The 24,033-nt window shown below is 32.7% G+C and overlaps 1 protein-coding gene across 2 annotated transcripts in view; it reads right to left on the reverse strand.

Annotated features, from left to right (window-relative positions):
- LOC118181679 (uncharacterized) overlaps positions 1-24,033 on the reverse strand; it is a 134,777-nt gene that overhangs the window by 65,754 nt on the left and 44,990 nt on the right. Inside the window, exon 2 of one of the 2 annotated variants that reach the window (XM_035350865.2) lies at positions 8,326-8,411. The exons of the other annotated variant lie outside the window; for it this stretch is intronic. Coding sequence (XP_035206756.1) covers positions 8,326-8,411 — 86 coding nt within the window. The remainder of the gene's footprint in view (positions 1-8,325; positions 8,412-24,033) is intronic. 2 annotated transcript variants of the gene reach the window in all.

Here is a 24,033-nt window from a genome sequence, read left to right on the forward strand (position 1 = left end):
CTTCAATAAAAAACCGATGACTCTACACGTGTGTACAATCAAAGGGTGCACCCCTAATCCGCTTTCATAGAGTGTTAGGAAAGTCGTGGATCGGGTTTTCAGAAGTTGAGGATTGGGTCCAATTTTATGTGCAAGTATTATATTAAACGGATAGAAGTTGAGATTAGAAGGGATGATTCCCTTTCCTATTCTTTAAAAGGAAGAAAGCCTGTTTTTAAAAGTGACTGTTTGTGCGGGGAAAAGGATTAATTACAGCATTTGCAATATTGAAAAACTGTACTCAAATCTTTTGTTTTATGACAAATAATAAGACTGGAACATTTTAGTTACTCACAAATTTTATTTCCTTTATAATACCATTATCTATATAACGAAAGTTTGCTAAGAATTTAAGTATTGACATTAATTAAGATACATACAATTGTTGTTTGACTTCTAAATTAATATTGACATTAGTTTTTGGAGTTTTTAGTCTAAAGAGGTTTTGTCTCTGAAGGACTATTGTTTCCGTTTTGCGAGTTTGCGTTGGTTCACTGTGAATGTCCGTTTCACTTTTCAAACTGTTGCCACCAAATATTATCGCCCTGTATCATATTTGAAGAAATTAAATAATGAAGAATCTGCATAAATGTATGTATATTTTTCGCATTGTGATAAAACAACGGTACATAGAGCCATCGAATTTTGAATGACGTAATCCTCCTACGAATATGGGAATGTGGAAGATCAAATTTGAAATTTGGAATTTGTTTTATGATAGGTTTCATATTTTGTAAGACTTTAACGAAAATTGTGTAACAAACTCAACGATTTAAAAGCGAGCAATGGCAAATGGCAACACTCTACGGGAAAAAAAAAAAAAAAAAAAAAAAAAAACTTTTTATCTCCAGCGCGCTGAACTGAGTATCGGAAATCCTAAAGATAGGCTCATTTTAAAATTATTTTGCGACATTGCTAGTAAACTGAATTTTGTGGTTTAAATGCAAAAAACGTGATATTTAATAAATAAATGTAACACACAAAATGTTACAAAAAACGCCCCTTTGGACGTAATTTACAATCTGAAAACTTTTAGATTTTTTTTAATAGTCTTTTATTTCATGTACGATTATTTTATGCATTAATGTGCTGCATTATTACTGCGTCTCTATTAATATTATTATTATTTTTTTAACGAGGCGGTTAGCACCAATGCTTCTATACTGTATAATTTTTCAACAGCCTTTTTTTCTCTTCCAATTATAAAAAGAGAACCAGCATTTTTTGCTCCCTAAAACGCGTAGGCGTATGCCATACGTATGCCATTGCAAACAGCCATAGATATTGTGCATTTCATCACGTCTTTACAAAACATATAAGCAAAATATTGTCGTGATCCGTCACGTTCCTTATCACGATACATTTAAAGGACGATAAATAATAGATTAAATGCATTTTACAAAAAATTTAGCTAAGACGAAATAAAAAGCAATGAAACCTACATAAACATCTCACCACACATAAATTTTCCTTTTCTTCTTGAAATTGCATGACTTTCATACACAGCAAAATATCACAGGAGTAATAAACAAGACATATTTTCTTACAGAGATCTATTTTTTGTATGCATGTGTTACTTAGGCATAAAAGCGGGAAGACCTGAGCTGTATAAACCATTAATGCGTAACTTTCATCAACTTTTCCTCACGTCTTTACTCCAAGGAACTGAACATTACCATTTGCGAAGGCATTACAATGTTTTATAGGCACATATGATCCATTTTCTGCACATTCAGCCAAAGACTGAAATTAAGGAACACGAAAATCATTCACGTCCGATGATCAATCAAAATTATTCTTCTAATCCGGCCGAGAAATTTTCAGAACCACTGCTGCCATTCCGTGAGTTGGAATACGATCACGTGCGCATATTCTTCAATTCGCGGTCATTAGAAACGCTGATAGTTTCTCCGATACTTCATTCGGTTTCAAAACTAAAAGAAGGAACCGTAATTTTATGAAATAACTTCTCTTTCCCCTTTTGATGTGGCGAGATTTATGACGATGGAAATAATGATATGGAATTAAACAACGATTTATACAGTTATTAGAGTATTGTGTTTGCTCAAGTCTACTTCGATTGCACATGAACAGCATTTGGTTCTCCATGGTTAGAGGTTCTTTTTACTTCCTTGTACGAAGTAAAAAGGAAGTATTGTAAACGCGAAAAGTTTTAGGCAGCATATTTCAACGAAAATATCCATTTTGACCGCTATCGAATGCAATTTAACGATGTTTTTGCGCGATATCTGTACGTTAGGACAGAATAAAGGACATTTTTCCCCGCAAAAAATTATAAAACTGCTTTAAAATTAATTCTGAAGAGAATTTTTCATGGCGTCTGTACGAACGTATGTACGTACGTACGTACGTATCTCGCATAACTCAAAAACGAGTAGCCTCACAATGTTGAAATTTTGTATATAGGACTGCTATAACATGTAGATGTGCACCTGGTATTTTGGTAATCGGCCGCACCAAACGTATATAAATATATTTATATATATATCCACTCTGTTACCCGGCTCAGTGATCTCAGTTTCTTTACTCTTATGTTTGTAAATTGTACATTTTTTGCTTTAAAAATGATTGAATTATGTTGTTTTTAGGCTTTTAGTGAATCAGTGTGCAATAATTTTAGAATTATCAACAATTTTAAAGTTATTTAAGTGCAGCTAAGCCTTTTTTTTTTATGGCGGCCATTGATTGTTTACATTTGAAACAGCAGACTAGTGGATTTGTTGCCAATCTAGAGAAACTTAGCTTCGCAACAACAAAGATAACGACTTCATTTATTATTGCCAATTAAATCATGCTTAATCCTTTCTGGAATTTTTTCGAGGAAATAAGTATTTAAGATTTACTTCGTAATTTTTAATATAGATATTTTGAGTTTTTATGTATTTTTGCCTTCTCGCGAAGTGAGAACTGAATTAATTGAATGAGAAATACTCAATCGTCTGTGAAAAACTGTTCTTTTTTGTTTTATTTGCTTAATTTCTTTTATACATCATTCTAGCTTTATTGAATAGAAAATGTGGCAACGATTAGATAATTCTATTCTTTAAAAGATATAAATTTTGTTCATTATGAGTTATAATATGAACGAAATATAATACTATTGACTCTAGCGCCAGAGTGTCGCTTTGGTAAACAAATACTAGAGTGAATTTTAAAGAATGCATTTATTCTATTGTGGTTCATGCGCTGTCGGCGAAGTAGATTTAATTCAATCCAATAAGTTTAAATGAAATGCAAGAAAAAATGCGTATAATTTAATATTCTGTACAAGGAAGTCATGTGGTATACACATCAGATTTTTTAGTCTTATATGCGTGTAATTACTTTTTGATGAAGCCGGAAGACTAAATTACAGTGAAACTTTCTGTGGCGACCATTCACAGTTCCAGAGGAGTTTGATATTCTGTGGACATAGTCGTCTTAGGCTGCGTTCCCACTATGGTTTAAAATATCCCTAATGTCGTTGTCATAAGTTTTGAACACCATAGGAGCTGTCACAACGGCAAAAGCTCGGTGGAAATTTATTATCTAAATTGACGCCAGTTACAGAAAGTTAATCGTCCATGTATATGATATCCACCTGAATTTTTGGTGAAATCTATATACGCGGAAATGCATGAATATACTTAGTTAACAAATTACAATCTTCTCTCCATCTCAATGGAAACTCACCAGCTGACGAGCAGTAAGATCTGCTGGTTCACATCTCGGTGAATGGGCTGGCTGCATGAGTTTTTGTGGTATTTCCCATATATAATGTGATTACACAACAGTATTCCTTCGAAAGGTTTTCACGAAAGCATTTTCGCCTTCTGCAGTAGCTTATTTTAAGTCTGCAATAATCTAAATAACCCAGCCTCTTCCCAAACAGTAAAACATTACCAAATTTTACCTTTTACTACTGTGAGAAGGAAATAAAATGCTAGAAGTTTTCAAATCGCTAATTTCGAACATGATGACATACAGTTTGCGGTGATTTGGTTAATTTCTTTCTTGTTATCATTCTTGGCATAAATGGGCTTTTCAGTTCCAAATTTTGTTTTGACTTTTGATGACATAAAAAAGTATCATTAACTTCTATCGAAATTCTATTTGTCACTATCATAATATATACTATAGGGTGAATACTTCCTTAGGAATATAGGATGAATACTACCGCTGTTGTCCATTACCATTATTCGATTATGTTTTCGGAAGTACTGATTTTTCAGAAGTGGTTTATCTGAAGGGAGTGGTAGTCATGTGAATTTTGACTGTGACTACTTATTAAATGCCATTACAACAATTATACGTTGAGCGGAAACGAAATTATAGTATTTCAACTATCAGGGTGTTCTCGAACAAAATTGAAATGGAGCTAGGTAAAATCCTTGTTTCGCCAGAGGTGCTCAAGGAGAAGAAAATAACAAATGAATTCATTATTCCTGAAGTTATTATAGATGTGTTCGTTAGAAAAAGGGGTTGAGCACAAGAACTTTCACATTAATGTAATTAAAATTTCCCACTGATAATCCAGTACCTTATTTCGATTGTGACTTACAGGGCTAAAGTTACATTTAATAACTGAAAAAGTCACTAATTGTAAATATTTCATTACCACTGTGAGATGTTACTATTTACAAATAGCAAAGAAATTAAATATTGACAAATATTATTATTACTGCATTACTGTACATTCAGAATTCAAATGCGGCAAATTTGATTACTAATTTCTATAATAATTTATAAAGTAAAATATGAATTCCCTGTTTTTTTTTTTACTCAAGAATTAATGTAATAAAGAAACAACAGGGAATTGCAGTAGGAATTGCTCTATTTGATTAAAGAATTCAGAAAATAACTTAATGAATGAAAATTTTTTGAAATTATTGAGCATTCTCTTATAATACATGGCTGTTCGAAATACCCCCATATGCGGTCAGGTCGTAAATTTACAATCCCTTTTTTTAGGGGGAGACCTGACAAGGAGGGGACAATCTTGCTCCAGATCTTTTGAAAATGTGGGGGTTGTTTAAACATCTAACTTCTCTACATTCAGTTTTATACAGAGGAAAATACAAATTGAATTCTTCGAATGAATGCAATTTTGTACAATGAAAATGTATTACTTAACGATAAACTGTAAGATAAATAACATCTTTTTTAAAGCCATAAGTGTAGAAAGACAGATATTTGTTACACGAATGAATTTGTAGTAAATATTGAGTTTTTCATTTTGAATGCTATGTTCCATGTATGCGAAGTAACTGAGTATGTGAGATAATAGTCATAACCGAATGGCTTTCAACCTTTTCACGGCTAAGGACTGTTTCTCAATTACATTGTGGTCGCTGCTTTTTGGTTAATTTTCTAATGACATATAACCAATAATTGTTTTTATTTGAGACTTATGAATAAAATAACGCAAACTAGACTGCAGAAAATTCTTAAGAATGAAGTTAAATAATACTGAAAAATACATTATTGATGCACTTTTGGGTTTTATATGTAGTAGTATTAACTACTACTATAATCCTTAAATGGAATCCTTAAATTATATATATCTATGTATAGGTATATATAAATGGAATCAAATATAGAACAAGGTATAAAATATTTTTATTATACAATGTTCATTACCATACCTATATTTACGTAATATCAATATAAATAGTTAGTTAGGTTTCGTACATATATAATTTATTTTTATATTTTCTATTTTTTGTATTAGATTCAGTATTGTATACGTATCTAAAGTTTAATTTTACTTGTTCTCTTTTTGGGTTACGACTTTAAGTGAGAAAGAATTGTTAGGGCCATCATAGGGATTACATTATGTACAATCAGTCAGGATCCGACTTTTCTTTTCTTTTAATCATTATATATATTTAAATACTACTTGATAAGTATACATAAAATATAGCAGTTTTTTAAGCTACTTATTTATATATCTATTGTTTGGTCTTGTTTGTTTGATTATAGCAAAGCATTCGACGGTTATTTGCCTAAGGGTAAGGGTGCCTCGTGGAGAACTTTCGAAGCAAAACTGACTCTTATGCACGTTACACGTGGGGAAAACCTCGAAAACGCCAATACAGCCATTACCGTCGATCCGGATTCGAACCCCGGATCGACCTGCCAGAGTTCAACGACTTTACAGCTCAGCCGCTCGTGAGCCACACACACACACACACATCCACACATATACATTAAATAGTATTTACATGTCGTTTATAAAGTATAATTGAGTGCAATTTAATCATAAAGAGTTAGAAAATATTCTACGGAATTACTTCACTTCGTAGACTTTTTGTTAAGCTTCACCATATTTCTTAAAGAGAATCTCAATGCTAGTTCCATTTCCAAGCTGTTTATGTACCTTATTTTTCATGCTTTGAATTATATTTAGAAAATTATTTCACTTAATTATAGCTGAAAATGCAGTTTTTATATTGAAGAATTTAAGGGTAAGAAGAGAGTTATGCCATTTTCTAATTATTCTTGAAGCATTTAAATTTTTTTAAAAAAAGCGCACATTAATACGGATCACTGAACTAAAGTGCTCGATACAGGACAGATTAATTAGCTACTAAATTTTGATTTTCATTGAGTAAAAATGAATTCATCTGCATTCTATAAGAAAGTAAACATTCAAAAAATGTTTTTTTTCCTATTCTCGCAATCATAATATTTTTCTTAAATATTCAGCTAATTCATATTCAAATATTCCAATCCATTACAATTAGTAATAAATCGATACAGTAAATAAATAATTAAAATCAATTAAATGGAATTTTAATTGATTTTAATTACCATTTTCCCTCTGATAAACCCCTCTTTAGAGTTTAATAGCAGTCGATCAGCTTTTGTTGGGGTTGATTTTTCTTTATGGTATGCTTACGCTATATATGTATGTATTATGCATTGCTCATACTCGTCAATTGCAGCTTTTAATATATTTTGGAAAAAAATCAATATGAGAATCCAGAAAATGATTCTCAGCGACGCTAAAACTATTATTACTGGGCACTGTCATGCCACAGTGTTTTTAAAAAAAAATCCCATTGTTTAAAGGTAGATTCTATGCTCATATCCTAGTCTAAAATTAAAAGCTGCGAGTCAAAATTAAGGGGGTTGCTCTTAGAAAGCCTCAATTAGAAGTAGTTATATGAAATGTTAATCAATACTTATAATCTTACGGATTAAATACTTATTCGCTATTTGATCACGTGTATGGCAAACAGATTTTCGTCATTCATAAAGAAAAGAAAGGTGAATCAAAATGAGTTTTCAAGCCCTATTGCATACATTAGCAATACTTATTCTCGTAATAACATATACGTATGTGTTATTCTCTTTGTAATTTTCAGTACATATATTTATATTTATAATTAAGAAATCTTTTGAAAGCAGCGTCAAACAGCTGTGAAAATTATATTTTAAAATTATTATTTAGAAATGCGCTTATAATGTTTTTTATATTTACGAAAGATACTTCCCGTTTACTCAGGCTCACTGTATTCAAGTCGATAGGACCAATTGAATGGAAAGATCGATTTGTTAATTCATTTCCAAGTTTCAAATCGGATGAATGGACTCGCGAATAAAATGGCACATTAAAATACGGTCACTGAACTACAGTGAGCTATGAAAATGTTAACAAAGGTTTCGTACTTTATATTATGAAAACAAAATATCAGAATCTAATTAAATGTTTCACTTATTAGAAAAATAGAAAATATAAATATTTGTGAATAAAAAGAAATTATCTTTAAAAAAATAAAATTTAAAGGAAAAAAATAAAAGAATTACAAAATATTGCAGAAATTACATAAAATAGCGAATAAACTTATTCGGCACAAGCTCGCTAAATGTAAAACAGATTGTACAGTCACAGAAAGCTCGCCTTGTCACACAAATGTACTGTTCATCGGGTTTAAAGGACTAATGTGCGAAGTTCAGTGAGTAAGTTGTATTTTCCTTTGAATGTATAAACTAGCCAAAAAACACTTTTTTTAAAAAAAATATATCTCCCCTTATGATCCCTGACACAGCGGTTTACTTTCCCCTTCCCTAATTAATGTCAGTCTCCTGCTCTTGACCGCATTTGCCAAGCCACCGGCTGTTCATGATAGCTTATTAAACTTTGATAGAATGTACTTTTTTAAAAAACAATTAAAACTTGTTTGTTACTTGTTACCTATTTTTTAAGTAAACAAGGACATACTTTTTATATTGTAAATAAATATTTTTTCCCGTAAAAGCAATAATTAAAAATACTTTTACCAAGTCTGGAAGACTTTGCGCAAATTCTTGAGACTTCTTGAGACTTTGCGCAAAATTTGAAAAGCAGAACAAGAACTGAAGCTTACCTGGAAAGAAAAAAAATATATAATTAATTAATTGTTTTAAAAACATAGTAACTTTAATCATTAACTTACAAAGAAATTTCTTATAAAAGAAGAAAAAAAGGAAATTTACTTATAAAGAAGAAGAAAGAATTTTATAATAAATTTTCAAAATAATTGTATTCAAATAAAATTATACATTTTATAGGAACTGGACTTTTAGAGCAATAGCGCTGAGTGGCTCGGTCAGTGACCTCTGTCAAGAGGTATTAACCCTATATTTCTTCAAGATACAGTTCAGGCTGGCGGAATTTGTCTTATGTTTTTTTGGCCATGGTCGGAATTATGTCCATTCTTTATTACGTCCTCCACATCCTTTGGAGTCCCCGTAATGAGTCTGAGATACCTACATCCTTTTATGTTCATCTATTTTCCTGGCGGGGGGGGGGAACTTACAATATAACACAGTGGTCTCAAACTGAAATAGCATTTGGGCTGAATGCACAGCCTGGAAGCAGATGAAGGGACGGATCTTTTTTTTAAAAAAATGAGTTAAAAAAATTAACACAGTTTTTTAACTAAATTTAAAATATCACTAATTCAATATTTATCGAAACATACAGAAATAATAATAATAATAATAATGCAACGAAAAAATTGAAATTGAAATTTATTTCCTATTTGAAAACTGAATTTTGATACGTGCAAGAAACTTCGGTAGGTTACACATAGTAATTTAAACCAATTGATGGTTAAATATTAAATTTTCATGCTGACGGTCATTTAAAAAATTCAAGTTATTTATTGTATAATTCAGTAATTTAACCACTAAATAAATTACTTTTAGCTTAAACCAAAATAAGCAAATTACGAAACATTTTATAAGTTTTCTGAAAAAATTTTCCAAGGCAGACATAAATTGAGAATGAATAATTGTCTTTCTTTTATGTATTAAATTTTCCTTCAACGCATACGGAAAAATTACATATGTTGTTACGTAAATAATTACAAACTTCCTTATTTTTTACGAAAACTTGACACTTGATGACGTTTGGGTTCTGATAAAATTTGTAACCTTAGCGTAAAAATGATTTTTTTGATATCATTACAGTTAAAATACACAATTTTACTGGGCATAAATTAAAAAAGTACATAATTTTCTATTTATCTAAAAAAAATCCCGTTTCGTACATTTTTTAACCCTCTGTTAAAGACATAGCTTGTGTAATTTAAATTAAATTGATTTAATCTCTTAATTAAAATCCCTACTATAATTTTATTTACATCTTTAATTCGACAAAACGAACCTTCGTATAAAGCAATATTCAGACGTTATGCACAATTCCAAATGATAAGTATTGATGTAAGGTACATCTAACAGCAAACACGAACACATACATAAAGTTTTATAAGCTGTAACGGTCAGTTTGTCTCCATCTATAGAGCAATATGAACTGCACAATTCTGAATCCAGAGAGCCAGTTAATCATTGATTCAAGTAAAATATATATCAGAAGCATCAGCTCGATAGAAAACACCACACTATTAAAACACCACCAACTGTAAGTTGGCGAACTAAATTTACTAATGGTATAGGCGTTAAAAGTTTTTCACGTATCCCAGAATATGTGACAAAGACAAGGCCCGACCCTATTTATTCTATATCTTTTCCCTTTCAACATCAATCGAGTACATAAACTTAGTCCATATTTCTGTGTCTCTAAAAGTGTAAAGGTATCGTATTTACGACAAGTACATGATCTTAAATGTATTCGCGGCCCATGCAAAATTGCTTTGGGTGTCTGCGAATTCGAGACCATTGATGGAGCATATCACCAATATTTGATTGCTGCTAGCTGCAAGAATACTCTATGGACATTCTCATCGTGAGCTGGACTTCGCAGTCCTCCGACATGAACCCTTTGAAGTATTCATGAGTTCTGAAACTAGTTAATGAATAATAAATCCATCTTCATCTTAAATAATTAAGTTATGGAATACACAACAGGGTTTATGGGCAGCCTTATGCGTGCTGAATGATTTCATCGTTTCATTATTTTCATGCCCTTAGATACCTAGATGTTGTTAAGACTAGAGAAGACCGAAAACTTCTGAACTCCTATCCCACGATTTTTGATTTTTCAATGTATTTCAGCAAATTGTTTAAAATATCTGTTGTTAATTTGGGTACCGTCTGGGCGGTGCAACCCAGATGGTATAGTGGATAGGGGAAGTTTACTGCGATACAGAAGCGTTCGGGATCGAATCGCGGAGAAGGCATGCCTATAATTTTCCGCCCCTTAATAGGAAGTAACGGTGGCCCACCTATTAGTTGCTTAGGCCCACTACTTCCGGCCTTAGTAGTGGCCAAGCGTAAGTCGGCTAAGTGCCCACCAATGAGGGGAAAAAATTCTGGGTGGTGTTAAATGAACATACGATGATGGGTGTAAAATTACTGATTTTCATGCAATGATGTACCACATTATACAAATGAGTAGGGAGAAGAGGTTGGTTGGATAATTTAACATGACTGGAATTACAAGGGACATGTTGTTATACATAATGTCACCCCAAAAAGGTTTAAATGTGATTGGATCACTTAAAACGGCAAATTAGGCAAAAACAATGTTGGGGATTCAGAATCTTCCACACGCTGATGCTTGAAGGTGACGCCGACTCAGGAAATTGCAAAAAAAAATCGGTTTTGCGGTTGGCATTTCGTCCCCATCACAGCACGCATTTTACTAGAAATATTTATGAATAGTTTTTGAGAACGGTTTCTATTGCAGAATAGAGGATTTCCGTACAAAATTAATTTTGATGCAAATATTTACTGCTCTTTTATTTGTCTAGTCGAATACGATTACTGTCTAAAGGAAACCATGCCTTCTTGGATGACATTTTAAGGAATTCTTGCTTATTTAATATAAGTAACATTCGTTTGTTTTTTTGTTTAGTCAAACACAGCGAGAGCTATTTGCCTAAGGGAAAGCCTAAGGAATATATTCTTGGAGGAAATAAGGGACGCTTGGTTGTAATCACGCTGCACATGTCTCTATTCATATTAAGAAAGCTAAATATTAAAATCATAGCACCATTTGTATTTAGAATAATTTGCATCATTGGATGGAGGGGAAGGAAACTGAGAATTCTTACTAGTCATACATAGTTTTTTACATATTCAGTTATCTCACATTTTACATAGATCCGTACGAAAATCATTATAATGATATCAGTCAGTAGCTCAGTAGGCACAGATCAGTGGGAATATCATCATAATGATGTCAGTCTTCTACTCTACGTCAGATCTGCTGCCATTAAAAATGTGTCATCACTAAACGAAATTTAATTTTGTTGCTAGAAATATATTCGAAGCAGAAGTTTACCAATTTACAAATGTGGCGCAGAGATGAAAAGATTACTAACTCATATTCAGAAAAATTCACCATATGAATTTCAAAATTTTCTTCTCAAAGCTATTTTCTAACGACCGGCGTATTACTTCAATAAAATAATAAAAAAATTTTTTTGGAGCAATCCCCAGGAAATTTTAAAACTGTTCACTGTCCTATTTTTATGCCACTACGTATAAAATACAGAAAAGAAATTCCGCCTTCATTTCTTGTTATATTGGCGGTCCGATTTTCACGTAGCTGCGATTCCCGCGCCCTGAAACGCCTGAGGAAACACTGGGTATAAAATAAACTCTAAATTCTCCGTTCGGCTCCAACAGACAGAATCTCAAGATTTCTCCTAACTGCTTGCATTTCCATCTGACATATGTAAGATTCGTGGCATTATCGTTTTTTCATTTTATTTTTATTTTATTTCATTTTTTTATATTTTCATTCTTACTTTTTCTTACATTTTTGGTGGGTTGAACTCGGCGAATCGTCAAGTCAGCAAACATATCTTTCGAGTGAAAAGGAAATTGAAAACCTAAGCAGAAATTTAAATTCAGACGGAGCTTTTTCGTTGGGGCATACATATTTAAATTCGCGGGCTTCAATGATTGAAGAAGGAAGAAGGAACTCCTCCTCCCCTCCACGCCGGTCAAACGTAGGAAATATTTTCTGCCTTACACATGGCACAGTAACAGACGTTAATGGCGCCAGAAATGATCTGAGTGATTATACCAATGACGAGGAGAAACCATTTATGACAATGAATGGTCGTTGTAGAATGATTAAACGATGTCTGCCTCTATTTTTTTTAAATCTTTAGCGCTTATTTCGGTTGAGAAAAACACGACTCACTCGAAAATGTAATGCATTCTTGCTCGGTGACTTACTTCCTTCTTCAGTGAGAATTGTGACATTTCTCTGTTCTCATTAGCATCTAAAGGAAATGTTTTTTATCCCTTCCGTGATTGTACATATGCGTATATATGTGCATATAAGGTGCGTAGATACGTTTAAAAGAATAAAAATAGAAATTAAAAAAAAATATTAACCCCAGAGTTCCATTTTTGCTTAGAGCAGCATTTCTCAATCTGTGGTCTTAGGACCACAAATAATCCTTGAAGTCTACTCTTGTGGTCCTCTTAAATCTCCGAAAATGATAAAAAATAAAAGTGAAACTAATTGCGCATACTACCCTGAAGTTGAAAAGTTCACGAGTTTGCAAACTAAACATGGCAAGCATGTAGCATTTTTTCCTCCCAAGATTGACATTTTCTGAAATTTGTTATCGATGTTTTTTCTCACTCTAGTTTTACCAACAAAAGAGTGATTTAAAGCACTGTGACTATGATGCATTTTACCAGTATACGTCCAAACATAGAGCAGCTATGTAAGAATAGCCGAACTCATATAACTCATTGTTAGTACCAACACTAATTTAATTTTTAGTTAAAAACAAAGATTATCCTTACTCTACTTACAACTGATAAAAAATTAAAACTATTTTAATTAATTGTATTTAAGAAATATAAAATACTGGTACTAACATGCGCTAAAAATCTGCTTTCGAGGGAGACAGGAGTAAGTGGTTCGCAAAACATTCTAATTCTTAAAAATGCTCGACACTTGAGAAGAAAGCTTTAGAAACGCTGGTTTAGAGTATTCTTTCTTTTATATTCATATTTGTTGTAACGCCAGCCGGGCCCACTTACATTTCTCCTTATTTTTAACATACCAGCACTAAACAAACTTTACAAATAATAAGTTTGCACAAAAGCATTCCATGAAAAAGATAATACTTGAAAAAAAAAAAAATCATCTTTGAAAGAAAGCCTTAATTAAAGCAACTTAAATCAACTAAATAACCGTAGCTAATATGATATGATGATAACACTATTACTAATTATAGCGTTAAAAAGATGATGCATTTTTCCAGGAAAGGTGGTGTATTGGTGTGGTGGTGTATTTAATTATGGCAAAGCGCACTAGGGCTATCTGCCTAAGGGGAGGGATGTCTTCATGGAGAACTTTATAAGGGAAATTGGTTCGTATACACGTTACACATGGGGAAAACCACGAAAACACCCATGCAGCCAGCCCGTTCGCGGGATTCGAACCTCGGACCGAACTACCAGTGTTCAGCTACTTTACCGCTCGGCCGCCAAGATTCGAAACTACCACTGTTCGAAATACCACTATTCAGGGGACTTATTCATTGGGCTACTGGTGGACCTTTCGCCCCCCTTAGAATTTGCATTCAACAAGAATTTGTCACGAAACTTTTCCTGCAGTTATGTTCCATATTTTGATGATTATTTTTTTTTTTTTTTTTTTTTTTTTTTTTTTACGAATGGAATCAACAATGAATTTCAACGAGTGAAAGTAACCTTCTCACGATGACTCTTCAAGACATCCTAATTTTACTAAGATGCCTGCAAATGGCCGAGTTCAGAGAGTAGTTCAAAAATGCTAGCGAATATGTTGGAGGACGGGATAGGTTTTTGTTAATTTACTTATATATATATATATAAATAATTGTGACGTTATTAATTTATGTACAATTTATGTTAATTTTTTAATAAAAGACTTTTTTTAATTATCTTTACGTAAACTATGTATAACATACTGACATACTTTTAATATTATTTTAAGATATATTTAAGGGTGGGCTGGGGTTGTCGAAAAAAAAAATACAGTTCTAAGGGTTCCGTGAGTCAAAAAAGTATGAAGACCACCGATGTGAACTAATAAAATTTTAAATTTTGTTTGTAAAATCTTTCCTCTGCGATCTATCTATGCTTCAAAATATTCTTAAACAAACTGCCTCAAAAGATTTTTAACACAAGAAATCTGTAATACTTTCGCAGGTTTCTACACTCTTCATTTATATTTAAAACTCAAAATTAATTTGTAATTTGTGCTATTTATTTAATCTTGAAGGAAGGAAATGCATGATGCGCTCATTGTTTGCTCAATATAAGAATCTCTGAAGGTAATAAATCGTAGGTTATTATACTAAGCGAATTTAAACACGGGCAACTTGAAAATAGAAGGTTTGCTTCGAAACATTCCCTACCCTTCAGGAATTCATCGCAGATGCTTTTATTTGAAAATACAAAGTTAAGTAACACCCCTTGTCCATTAGCAGAGAACTGTTCTCAAGTTCTCCAGTATTTGCCTACTGTGCTGCAAATGGATCCCTCAGCTGAATTATTTGATGGAAACTCAAACTAAGAATTTTTAGACCTTAAAAGGTTTTTATTCCTTATCCATTTCGATTCAAGTTAGCATTCTAGAAAATGGATGGTTACAATTCCAATAAAATCCGACTTACGCAATAATGTTTACGGAATTTCTCCGATCAATAACGCGTACCAAAAATTTTATGTTGTTCGCCTCCGATTTTATAACTCATTCGCAATATTTTTTTAAGATTAAAACAATATATAGATATAAATGTAGGAAAAGTTTCATGCAATAAATAAAATTATTTGCGCATAGTTTCAGTTGAATATTGAAGCTATGAAGTTTTTCCAGAACAAAAGCTGGAAAATGTGATAAGATAAAGGCTTTCGATATTGTAAAAACGAGATTTTTCTCAAGTAACAGAATGTACGAAGCCTGAAAGAAGTTGCCATCTGCAAGTTGAAATGTTTATAATCTATTGGTGCTCGCTGCTGTCAGTACAATGAACTCAAGTATCGCTTTTCATTTTTCAAACCCGTAAAACTGCTGATTAGGCTATTTAAACATGGCATAGCATACGCCGGTTGTCTACCTAAGAGGAGAGATGTCTTCGTGGAAGATATTCTGTGTGATACTGCCAAACTGAAACACTGTACTTAAATAATGCAAAAATCAAGGTCATTAAATATATAGGGTTATGCTCTTCTCAACACTTGAGTTCAGTGATGTCACTTGACTTAAAGAAGTGAGAGCAACGAAGGCAAGGTTCTTTAATATACTAAGGTTAGGCCAGGAACGGAAAAAGCGTGCCATTGGTTGCTGGCAGTGACGTCACCCGGGAGACAAGACGCATCGGCCGACGCGTCTGCTACATGATTTTGGTAATGGAAAAAATGTAAACTAAAGCAAAATGATCATTTTACATGTGGTAGATACACCGGAAATACCGGATATATACTTTCCGATTAAGTATTTAGTTAAAGAAAATGTTTATTTTATGCACAGAATTCGTACGAATGCTGAAAATAATTGTAAACATTAAATTCTTTTCGTAAAGCAAAGCATTAGAAAATGAAAAACGATATTTAAGTTAATTCAGGGAAATAAATATTGTAAAACAAGGTATTTTTCAATATTTTTTCGTAGTATTGTTTGCACTAAATAAATCTTGTTGAACAGAACACATCATGGCATAACTGCTAAGACCATGGTAAAAACATAATCAAAAAGTATTATTCTATTTATTTTCTTTGCTCATGCACTTTTTTTAATACAAATGAACTTTGACATTCCATGAGAAATATATGATCGTGATTTTCAGTTTAAATTACATATCTCAAGCAAAAATATATATAAAAAGATTTGACTTAACAAATTCATATTTAAATACCATAAAATTCTACAAATTTCTTAATATCCGTCATTATACTTTTAAATAGTATACTTATCACATTCTTTTTAAAGTGAAAAGTCACTTCATACTGATTCACTTCAGATTTTAGCAGAAGTGCGTATATTTTCAGTATAATCTAAAAGTACTCTTATAATCCCTTACACTCCCAAGATTTCTATATAACATTTATCCTGACGTGATTATTTGCTATAGTAAATAATCTTCGATATTGACATCCTATTCTTCCTTCCATACATTAAAAATGGAACAATTAAAATACATTTTCTTACACATATACGCACAATAATAATAATAATAATAAACTTGCCTTACATCTTAGTTTCGGCCCACCAGCGGCCGAGCGGTAAAGTCGCTGAACACTGGGTAGTTCGGTTCGAATCCCGCAAACGGGCTGGCTGCATGGGTGTTTTCGTGGTTTTCCTCATGCGTAACGTGTATACGAGCCAGTTTCCCTGAGAAAGTCCTCCACGAACGCATCACACCTATTACGCAGATAGCCCTAGTGTGCTTTGCCATAATTAAATACACCACCACATCTTAATTTCAATTCAGTCTGTACACAAATTAAATATTTTTAATCACTAATGTATTTTTATTAGCTTGTTTCTTAAAATACTTTTGTTATACTCGAAATATGTGTTCAATATTGAATTATTTTTCTTTCTCTTATAATTAAAAACAAGTTATATGGAATCAAAATTAAAACATATGCAGCAGTTAAATAACACTAAACAGAATATCTTACTTTCTCTTTCGCTATTTGTATTCTAGCATTATACACAGATTTGTTTTCCTTCAGGTTCAAGCATGTGTAAGTTATATCAATTAAATTACATCTCACATACCTGTATGCATCAGTTAAATAACACTGAAGGAAATATGTCACTCACTCATTCGATGTTTGCACCATAGTGTGGTCGAGAAATTGTCCTTTCCTCACGGTGAGGCATGTATCAGTTTACTTAGTTCGCAAAGCTTAACCCAGACGCTGCTTCAATACATAGAGTTACGTTTGGGATGTAAAGAAAGTAACCAAAACATGTGAATGAAGTTGGATACGCAAATTTATTAACTAATCATTTAGGTACTAAGTATTGGTAAACATGACAGTGAGTTTAAATATCTCACTACGATGTAAGTCTCATACACAAAATGAAGATTATGATAAAAAATGATTTAAAATGAGAAATTTTTCAATTTAAATGTAAAATAGCAGTAAAATGAAAAATAAATGTAAAATTACATCACAGTTATGTATGAAAACTACATAAATTCATTAAAAAAATAGTTATTTTATCTGGTTGTAAAGAGTGTTTTCCGCCAAAAAACGTATTAACGTGTATAATTCTGACACAACGCTATAGCACAATTTGCCACTTCCGCTTAGGTATAATAGCAAATTAACAACACAAATCAAATCAAACTGTTGATGCAACGAAAGTAAACAAACGCCAAGAACTAACGCTGTCACCCACATGACGTCATGCGTATGTGGCATAACTTTCTCCCTGCACTGCGCATCGCTCTTGGCCCCCCCCCCTGCAACGAAGGCATAATTTAGTTTACCAGGGTAATAATTGCTTTGAAGCAAACTAAGAGTAAGTGACATCATTCACTTAAAGATTTCTGACTGGAAAGAGCAAATCTAATAGTATAGCAAGTTGGCAAAAACCAACTTGTGTAACCAGGCCCGTAAAAGTTCCCGATTTTTTTTAGACATTATTAGAAATCTCAAATAACAGTTAGTTTGCGTGAGGTTTTTTTATTGTTTGTTTCATTTAGAAATTTGATTACTATTAAATTTCTTGGTAATCGTTATTAGACAGCAAGAGCCAAACAAATTTCTCTAGAAATCTATATGCCTCAAATTACTTTTTCCAGAGAGAAAACGAACTTCTGTCATCAGCTCATTTCGATACTAACGAAAGTTTCCTACCCATAAGAAATATATATTTTACGTAGTTATTTCCATAAACAAACAGCGAAGTAGAACGACGCACCTTAAAAACCTATTATTGACAACACATACTTTGGAAACAAAAACACTGTTGCAAAAAATCAGAATAATGCATTTTTCTTAACGATGGCTAACAGACAACGTTAGAGCACATATCTTAATATAGCAAATTCCTTGGCTTGTTCGGAAAAGATGGAAGAGATTAATAACGGAAAAGATCCAATCTCTTCAATAAAACCGAGTTCTTTTTAAAAACAAAGATTAGAAATAATTAATGAGTAGTTATATTTTTCAATCATAATTACAATTCAGTAAAGCAATAAGCCCGTCAGTATTGAGTAGATAAGAACACTAAACATTCGTAGTTATCCGGATACAAATCCAGACAAAGGCATCTCAGCTCTTAAGCAGATAGCTCTAGCCTGATTTGCTATAATCTAATAAGTCCTAAATAAATCAGTATTAAATACGACCCTTATAAAATTATACATGAAAGTTGATTTTTGACATAAATTATCTATTGCACAAGTAGTATCCTAATCCGTAGTATTGTTTTATAAAATTATGATTGAATGATTTTATTAAATTAATTTTTAGTTATCTTTTACTTTATTGCATCGTTTTGAAGGAAAGTCAGTTTTTCAGTTTTCGTTAACCTACAGCAAAACTTCTTTAACTTTCTTTTTAAACTGAAAATTCCCTGTTCGTTGTCACCAGTTACTGTATATTTTTCATTGGGTATGGCGTTTTAACAGTTTCTTTGATATAATGTTCTGTTAAGTCTGTTACCTGTTATTCGATCAAAAGAATATCTGTTGTGTACTATGATTGTTTCTTTTTGTTACAATCGTCAGATTAGTTGATTTCTAAACTAGACCGATTTCTTAATTATATGATTGTTTCTTTTAAATACAATTAACAGAATAGTTGATTTCTAAATTATATGAACGTTTCTTTTTGTAACATATTAACAGAATAGTTGATTTCTAAATTATATGAACGTTTCTTTTTGTAACATATTAACAGAATAGTTGATTTCTAAACTAGACATTTATAAACTAGCTGATTATTAAATAACAGAACAGTTGATTTCTAAACTTTACGTTTTTCAATCACATATATTGCAATATTATATTACATTCTGAAATTTCACTTCTTAAGCTAGTTCAATTTTATAATTGTTGATCATGGAGATAAAAAATATTAATGAAAAATAACCGTGGAACGATTTCAATTTGATCACACTTTACAGTTCTTCAATTACACCTCACTTTGCTACCTATTGATAATAACTCAACGTTTGTGATGAATATTCTCAGTTAATGTCAACCTTTCTGCTAAAATGTGCAGACGGAATGCCCCGAAATAATTCGAGAAGTCCTCATTCCGATCGGATGGTGCGCTATCAATGTCCGGCACTTTGCCATCAATTTCTCGGAACCGGATACATTCTCATCGGATCCTATGGGCAGGAAATGGAGATCCGGAATTCAGGGGTCGCTAATTGCCAACTACCGTCTAAATATTCAAATTCCATCAGCCATTCTGACCCTTTAGGCGAGACTGGGAAAACCGGATGGTAACACTGACAGTGGTTAATATATCGACTGTGGCAAAATGGTAGCTTTTGCATGAACTGGAGTTGATGATGACGCAACAGACATGAATGTCCGATCAGATTAGAGTGTAAGGGAATTAAGAGTTAATTCTATAAAACACTAAGCAGTAATGAACTGTATTCAGATTGAATTAACCATTTGGGAACTAACATTAATTAATTTAAACGCACCTAAGTACCACAGGCGGTATATTATTACCTACAGTTCAGTTTAATTTCAAATTCTAGAGATGCGAATTTCGAGATAAAGCAATGTAACGTGCTAGAATAATAAATATTTTTTAACAGACAACTTCTACGTTTAAATATGTTATCTAAGTTTTCTAAGTTTAAATATGAATCGATAATTATGCAAATAAGTAATTAAAATTATGAGGCAGTACTTAAAAAAGCTCATTCCATTATTATCGCATGCACTAGCCAATAATGTTTATTTGTATCTGCTGATATCAAAGTTAAAATTCCCTGTGAATATTAGCTGCAACTAAGCTGCTCATCAACTCCTAGGTGAGCTCATCAACTCCTGGGTCTATATCTCAATTCCTGGGCAAGTCTCTTGCCAAGACACCTGGATAAGTCTCTACAGATAAGCCAAATGTCAGCAGTCAAACAAACTCTTCCCATTGTCGACTTCCTTACTTTTAAAAGTGTAAGAAACGTATTACAAGGCCTTTTTAACTTAATGAAAGTTAAGAAAGTTCAAATTTCTATTGTGAATCACGCATCTTAAAACTATGTGATTACTCTGAATGCTACAAGAAGTAATTAAATAAATAAAAATCTCCAGGAAATACGAAAACCCATACATTTCTTTTGAAGAGGGAAAATTATCTGCGAAGAATATTTTCCTGACACAACGAAATATCATTAATGGACCCCTTTATAAATGGAGTTTACTTAGCAGCCAATAGACGCTCAGGATTTCTGCTGGCTCGTTAACAAGAAAGAGTGAGTACCGTTTCTTTAAATAAACAGGAATCATCCTTTTCCTTCTCACCCTCCTTAACACCTAGAGTATTGCATATATTTATGGTCGGGTAAGAGCCAAACGCCAAGTCCACACAAACCAAACCTCCATTAATTTACGGCCCAATCCTGAGAGCAGTTAATTCATTATCTTTACAGGTTTTCCTTTCTTTTTTTAACGCCACACCGTTTCGACTTTTTCCGCCGCGAAGAAAAGTAAAGCACTAAAAAGCGTTATCAAAGTGTTTGAGACGCGCTTTTCGTACGACTTTTTTCCGCTACCTAAACCTCGCCATCGGTTCTTAACTGCCTTTAAAACAAAACTCAAGTGGATGGGGTGGAAAATTAATTGATAAAATTATTTACGGTCGAAGATTGCGAAAATTTATTTTACAATAGTTTGTTCCGCAATTTTTTTCCCCTCCTCCGATTTTACGGTTTTATTTTTTTATTATTTTTTTAAAAAAGGAGCTGGATTTACGCATACCAACTTTCTCTACATTTTATAGTTTTAGAAGAACTCCTTAATTTTTCCTCCCTATTTTTTTATTAGTAGTATTTTTTAACCCATGAACTTTTGGGTTCCGCGCAAAGTAATTTACGCTAAAAATAATCCAATTACTAATTTATTTCATGGATTAAATGAAGAAGCTCACAGTTTAAAATGGCTAAGAGAAAACATGAAAGAACAACAGGACATAATTAGAACTAGTATTAAAAAAAAATCAGCGCGTGAATTTTTCCACCAACGAGATGGAAAATTCTTACGAGGAATCGAATTAATGAAATTTTCGTACGTAGTAAATGAGTCGAAAGAGTTTCCTTTTTATTTTCTATTTTATGCCTCGCTGTTGTATTAATCCGTCGAAATATTTCGAAAAGCGAAAATGTCAGAAATGAATAATTAAAACTTTCACCGAATAATTAACAGGGAGTTCGTAGTAAGTGTTAATGTAACTTCTTCACCTTAATTGCCGAATCTGGCGGTATACGCCCTATGCATTATTTCAAATTACCAACTTCAGAAATTACTTATTTTATTCTTCCAAGGAAATTCTTTACGTAAGAACAGCTAAATCTTTATCAGTTAAAGCATAAGCGCGGGAAGTATTAAATTACATGATGTTTCGCTTAGGAATTGAAGGGAAAAAATTCTAAGGTAATAATAATCACAATGTAGGAGCTATCAACAAAAGAATTAAAACTCCCAGCACGACTACTTAAAATTTTAAGTGTTTTTAAATGCTCGAAATGAAAATTTTTAAGCTTTGTCGTGAAGACAAGAGAAGACACTGTATGCAATTTTAATTAAAAAAAAATATGAAAGCTTCCAGATTTTATATTACTCCCAAAGAGGCATTTTTTTCATTCATACACACATACATGTTTCGAGAACATTTGGGTTAAAATTATTTAAAAACAACATATTATCTTTAGAATTCCCCATAGACAGTCTCGTGCGCTGGAGAGAGAGAAAAAAAATTTTTTTTTTCAGTACAGTATTGCCATTGCTCGCTTTGAAATCGTTGAGTCTGTTAATCAAAAATTCGTTAAAGTTTTACAAAATATGAAATACACAATGAAACAAATTCCAAAGTCGGGCTTCCAGGTGCCCATATTCGGGAGGAGGACTGCGTTATTCAAAATTTGATGACTTTGATTGATTGACCGTTGATTTTTCACAGTGCGAGAAACATACATACTTTCATGCAAATTCTTCATTATATAATTGCTTTAAATATAATACAAGGCAATAAAATTTGGTGGCAACAATTTGAAAAGTGAAATGGACATTTATAGTGAACCAACGCAAAATGCGGAGACTAATAATTAATGCCTCTTTGGGCTATTTACTATTCCATTTGAAGAAAAAATCAAACTAGCATTGGTGCCTAATGATAGAAGTAAAGTGCATTCACTGAGCTTCCGATTACCTGTGTAAAAAGAATGAAAAGTATGGATGGATAACTTAATTAATAAATAATCAAAGTGATCTTATGATATTATAATTAATGGGTGGGTATTGTAAACAATGGCACTCATCGAAGATTGTTTTAGATAGTATCGAAATGAAAATATAAAATTTGAGTAGGATTTTTAATTTTCCTTCTAAGAAGAAGTCCACCCCCAACCCCTTGAAAGCCATAATGGCTTTTTATTCTTTTCAAAGCTAACTAATATTAACACAATGATTTTTGCACGGGTAAACAATGCTGGAAAAGAAACACCGATTTGAACAGTCTCACGGTCTCAAACACAAGGTGCGGTCCTTCTGTGACTGATCTAATAACTCCAGAAACTATTATATAAAATACATACCCATTTATTAAGCTTTGAAGTAAGTCCCACCTGACGTAATGCACGACCTGCACGACGCAGATGCAGCACGAATGCTGCATCTGCACGACCTCATGGTGGACCAAAAACCGCTTCACAGATAACGCAAGGTGAGGTTGGGCATCGTCATGCAAAAGCAGCTAACTCCCATTCTGTAGAAAACAAGACCTTAGTGAGACAAAGATTTCGTACTCTATACGAAATCTGTCTAAGTCTGGCAAGAACTTCTGCGTAAAACAATGCAGTGACAATCTTGTCAGGGTACAGAAATTCATGATGAATTAGTCCTTCGTTATCGAAGAAAGCGATTAACATTACCTTTATTTTAAAATCGAAATTTTTTCTGTCTTGTTGAGCTTGGGAGACCATCATTCGGAGCTCTGCTATTTGCTTTCAGGGTCATTTTGCTCACACCTAAACTCGTCTACCATTACTATAGAACCGACGAACGCAGGACCAGGGTCAATGTTGTCAATGAGTTAGTTCACCGCACACGTCCTAGCGAATACTCGAATAGTTAATCAGCGATTCGAAGTCACAAGCTCATGAACTCAGTTGTTTCTGGTGTGTGCATGGAATGCGGGCGTCTACAGAATCTGCGCGCCATCATCTACTTTCGTGGCCGTCTCAAAAACAGCTAAAGTGAACGGGATAATGCTTCCTATCTTAGTTCAACATATCATGGTTTTCTGTGGCAGTGTTGCCCAATCTGAAGCAGAATTTAATGTTAATTCTCTGCTCCATATCGACTTACACAACGAAAATTT

Source organism: Stegodyphus dumicola, chromosome 3 (assembly GCF_044657685.1).
Source record: "Stegodyphus dumicola isolate Sdum_Otavi_A_Nest chromosome 3, ASM4465768v1".
NCBI classification, from domain to species: domain Eukaryota; kingdom Metazoa; phylum Arthropoda; class Arachnida; order Araneae; family Eresidae; genus Stegodyphus; species Stegodyphus dumicola.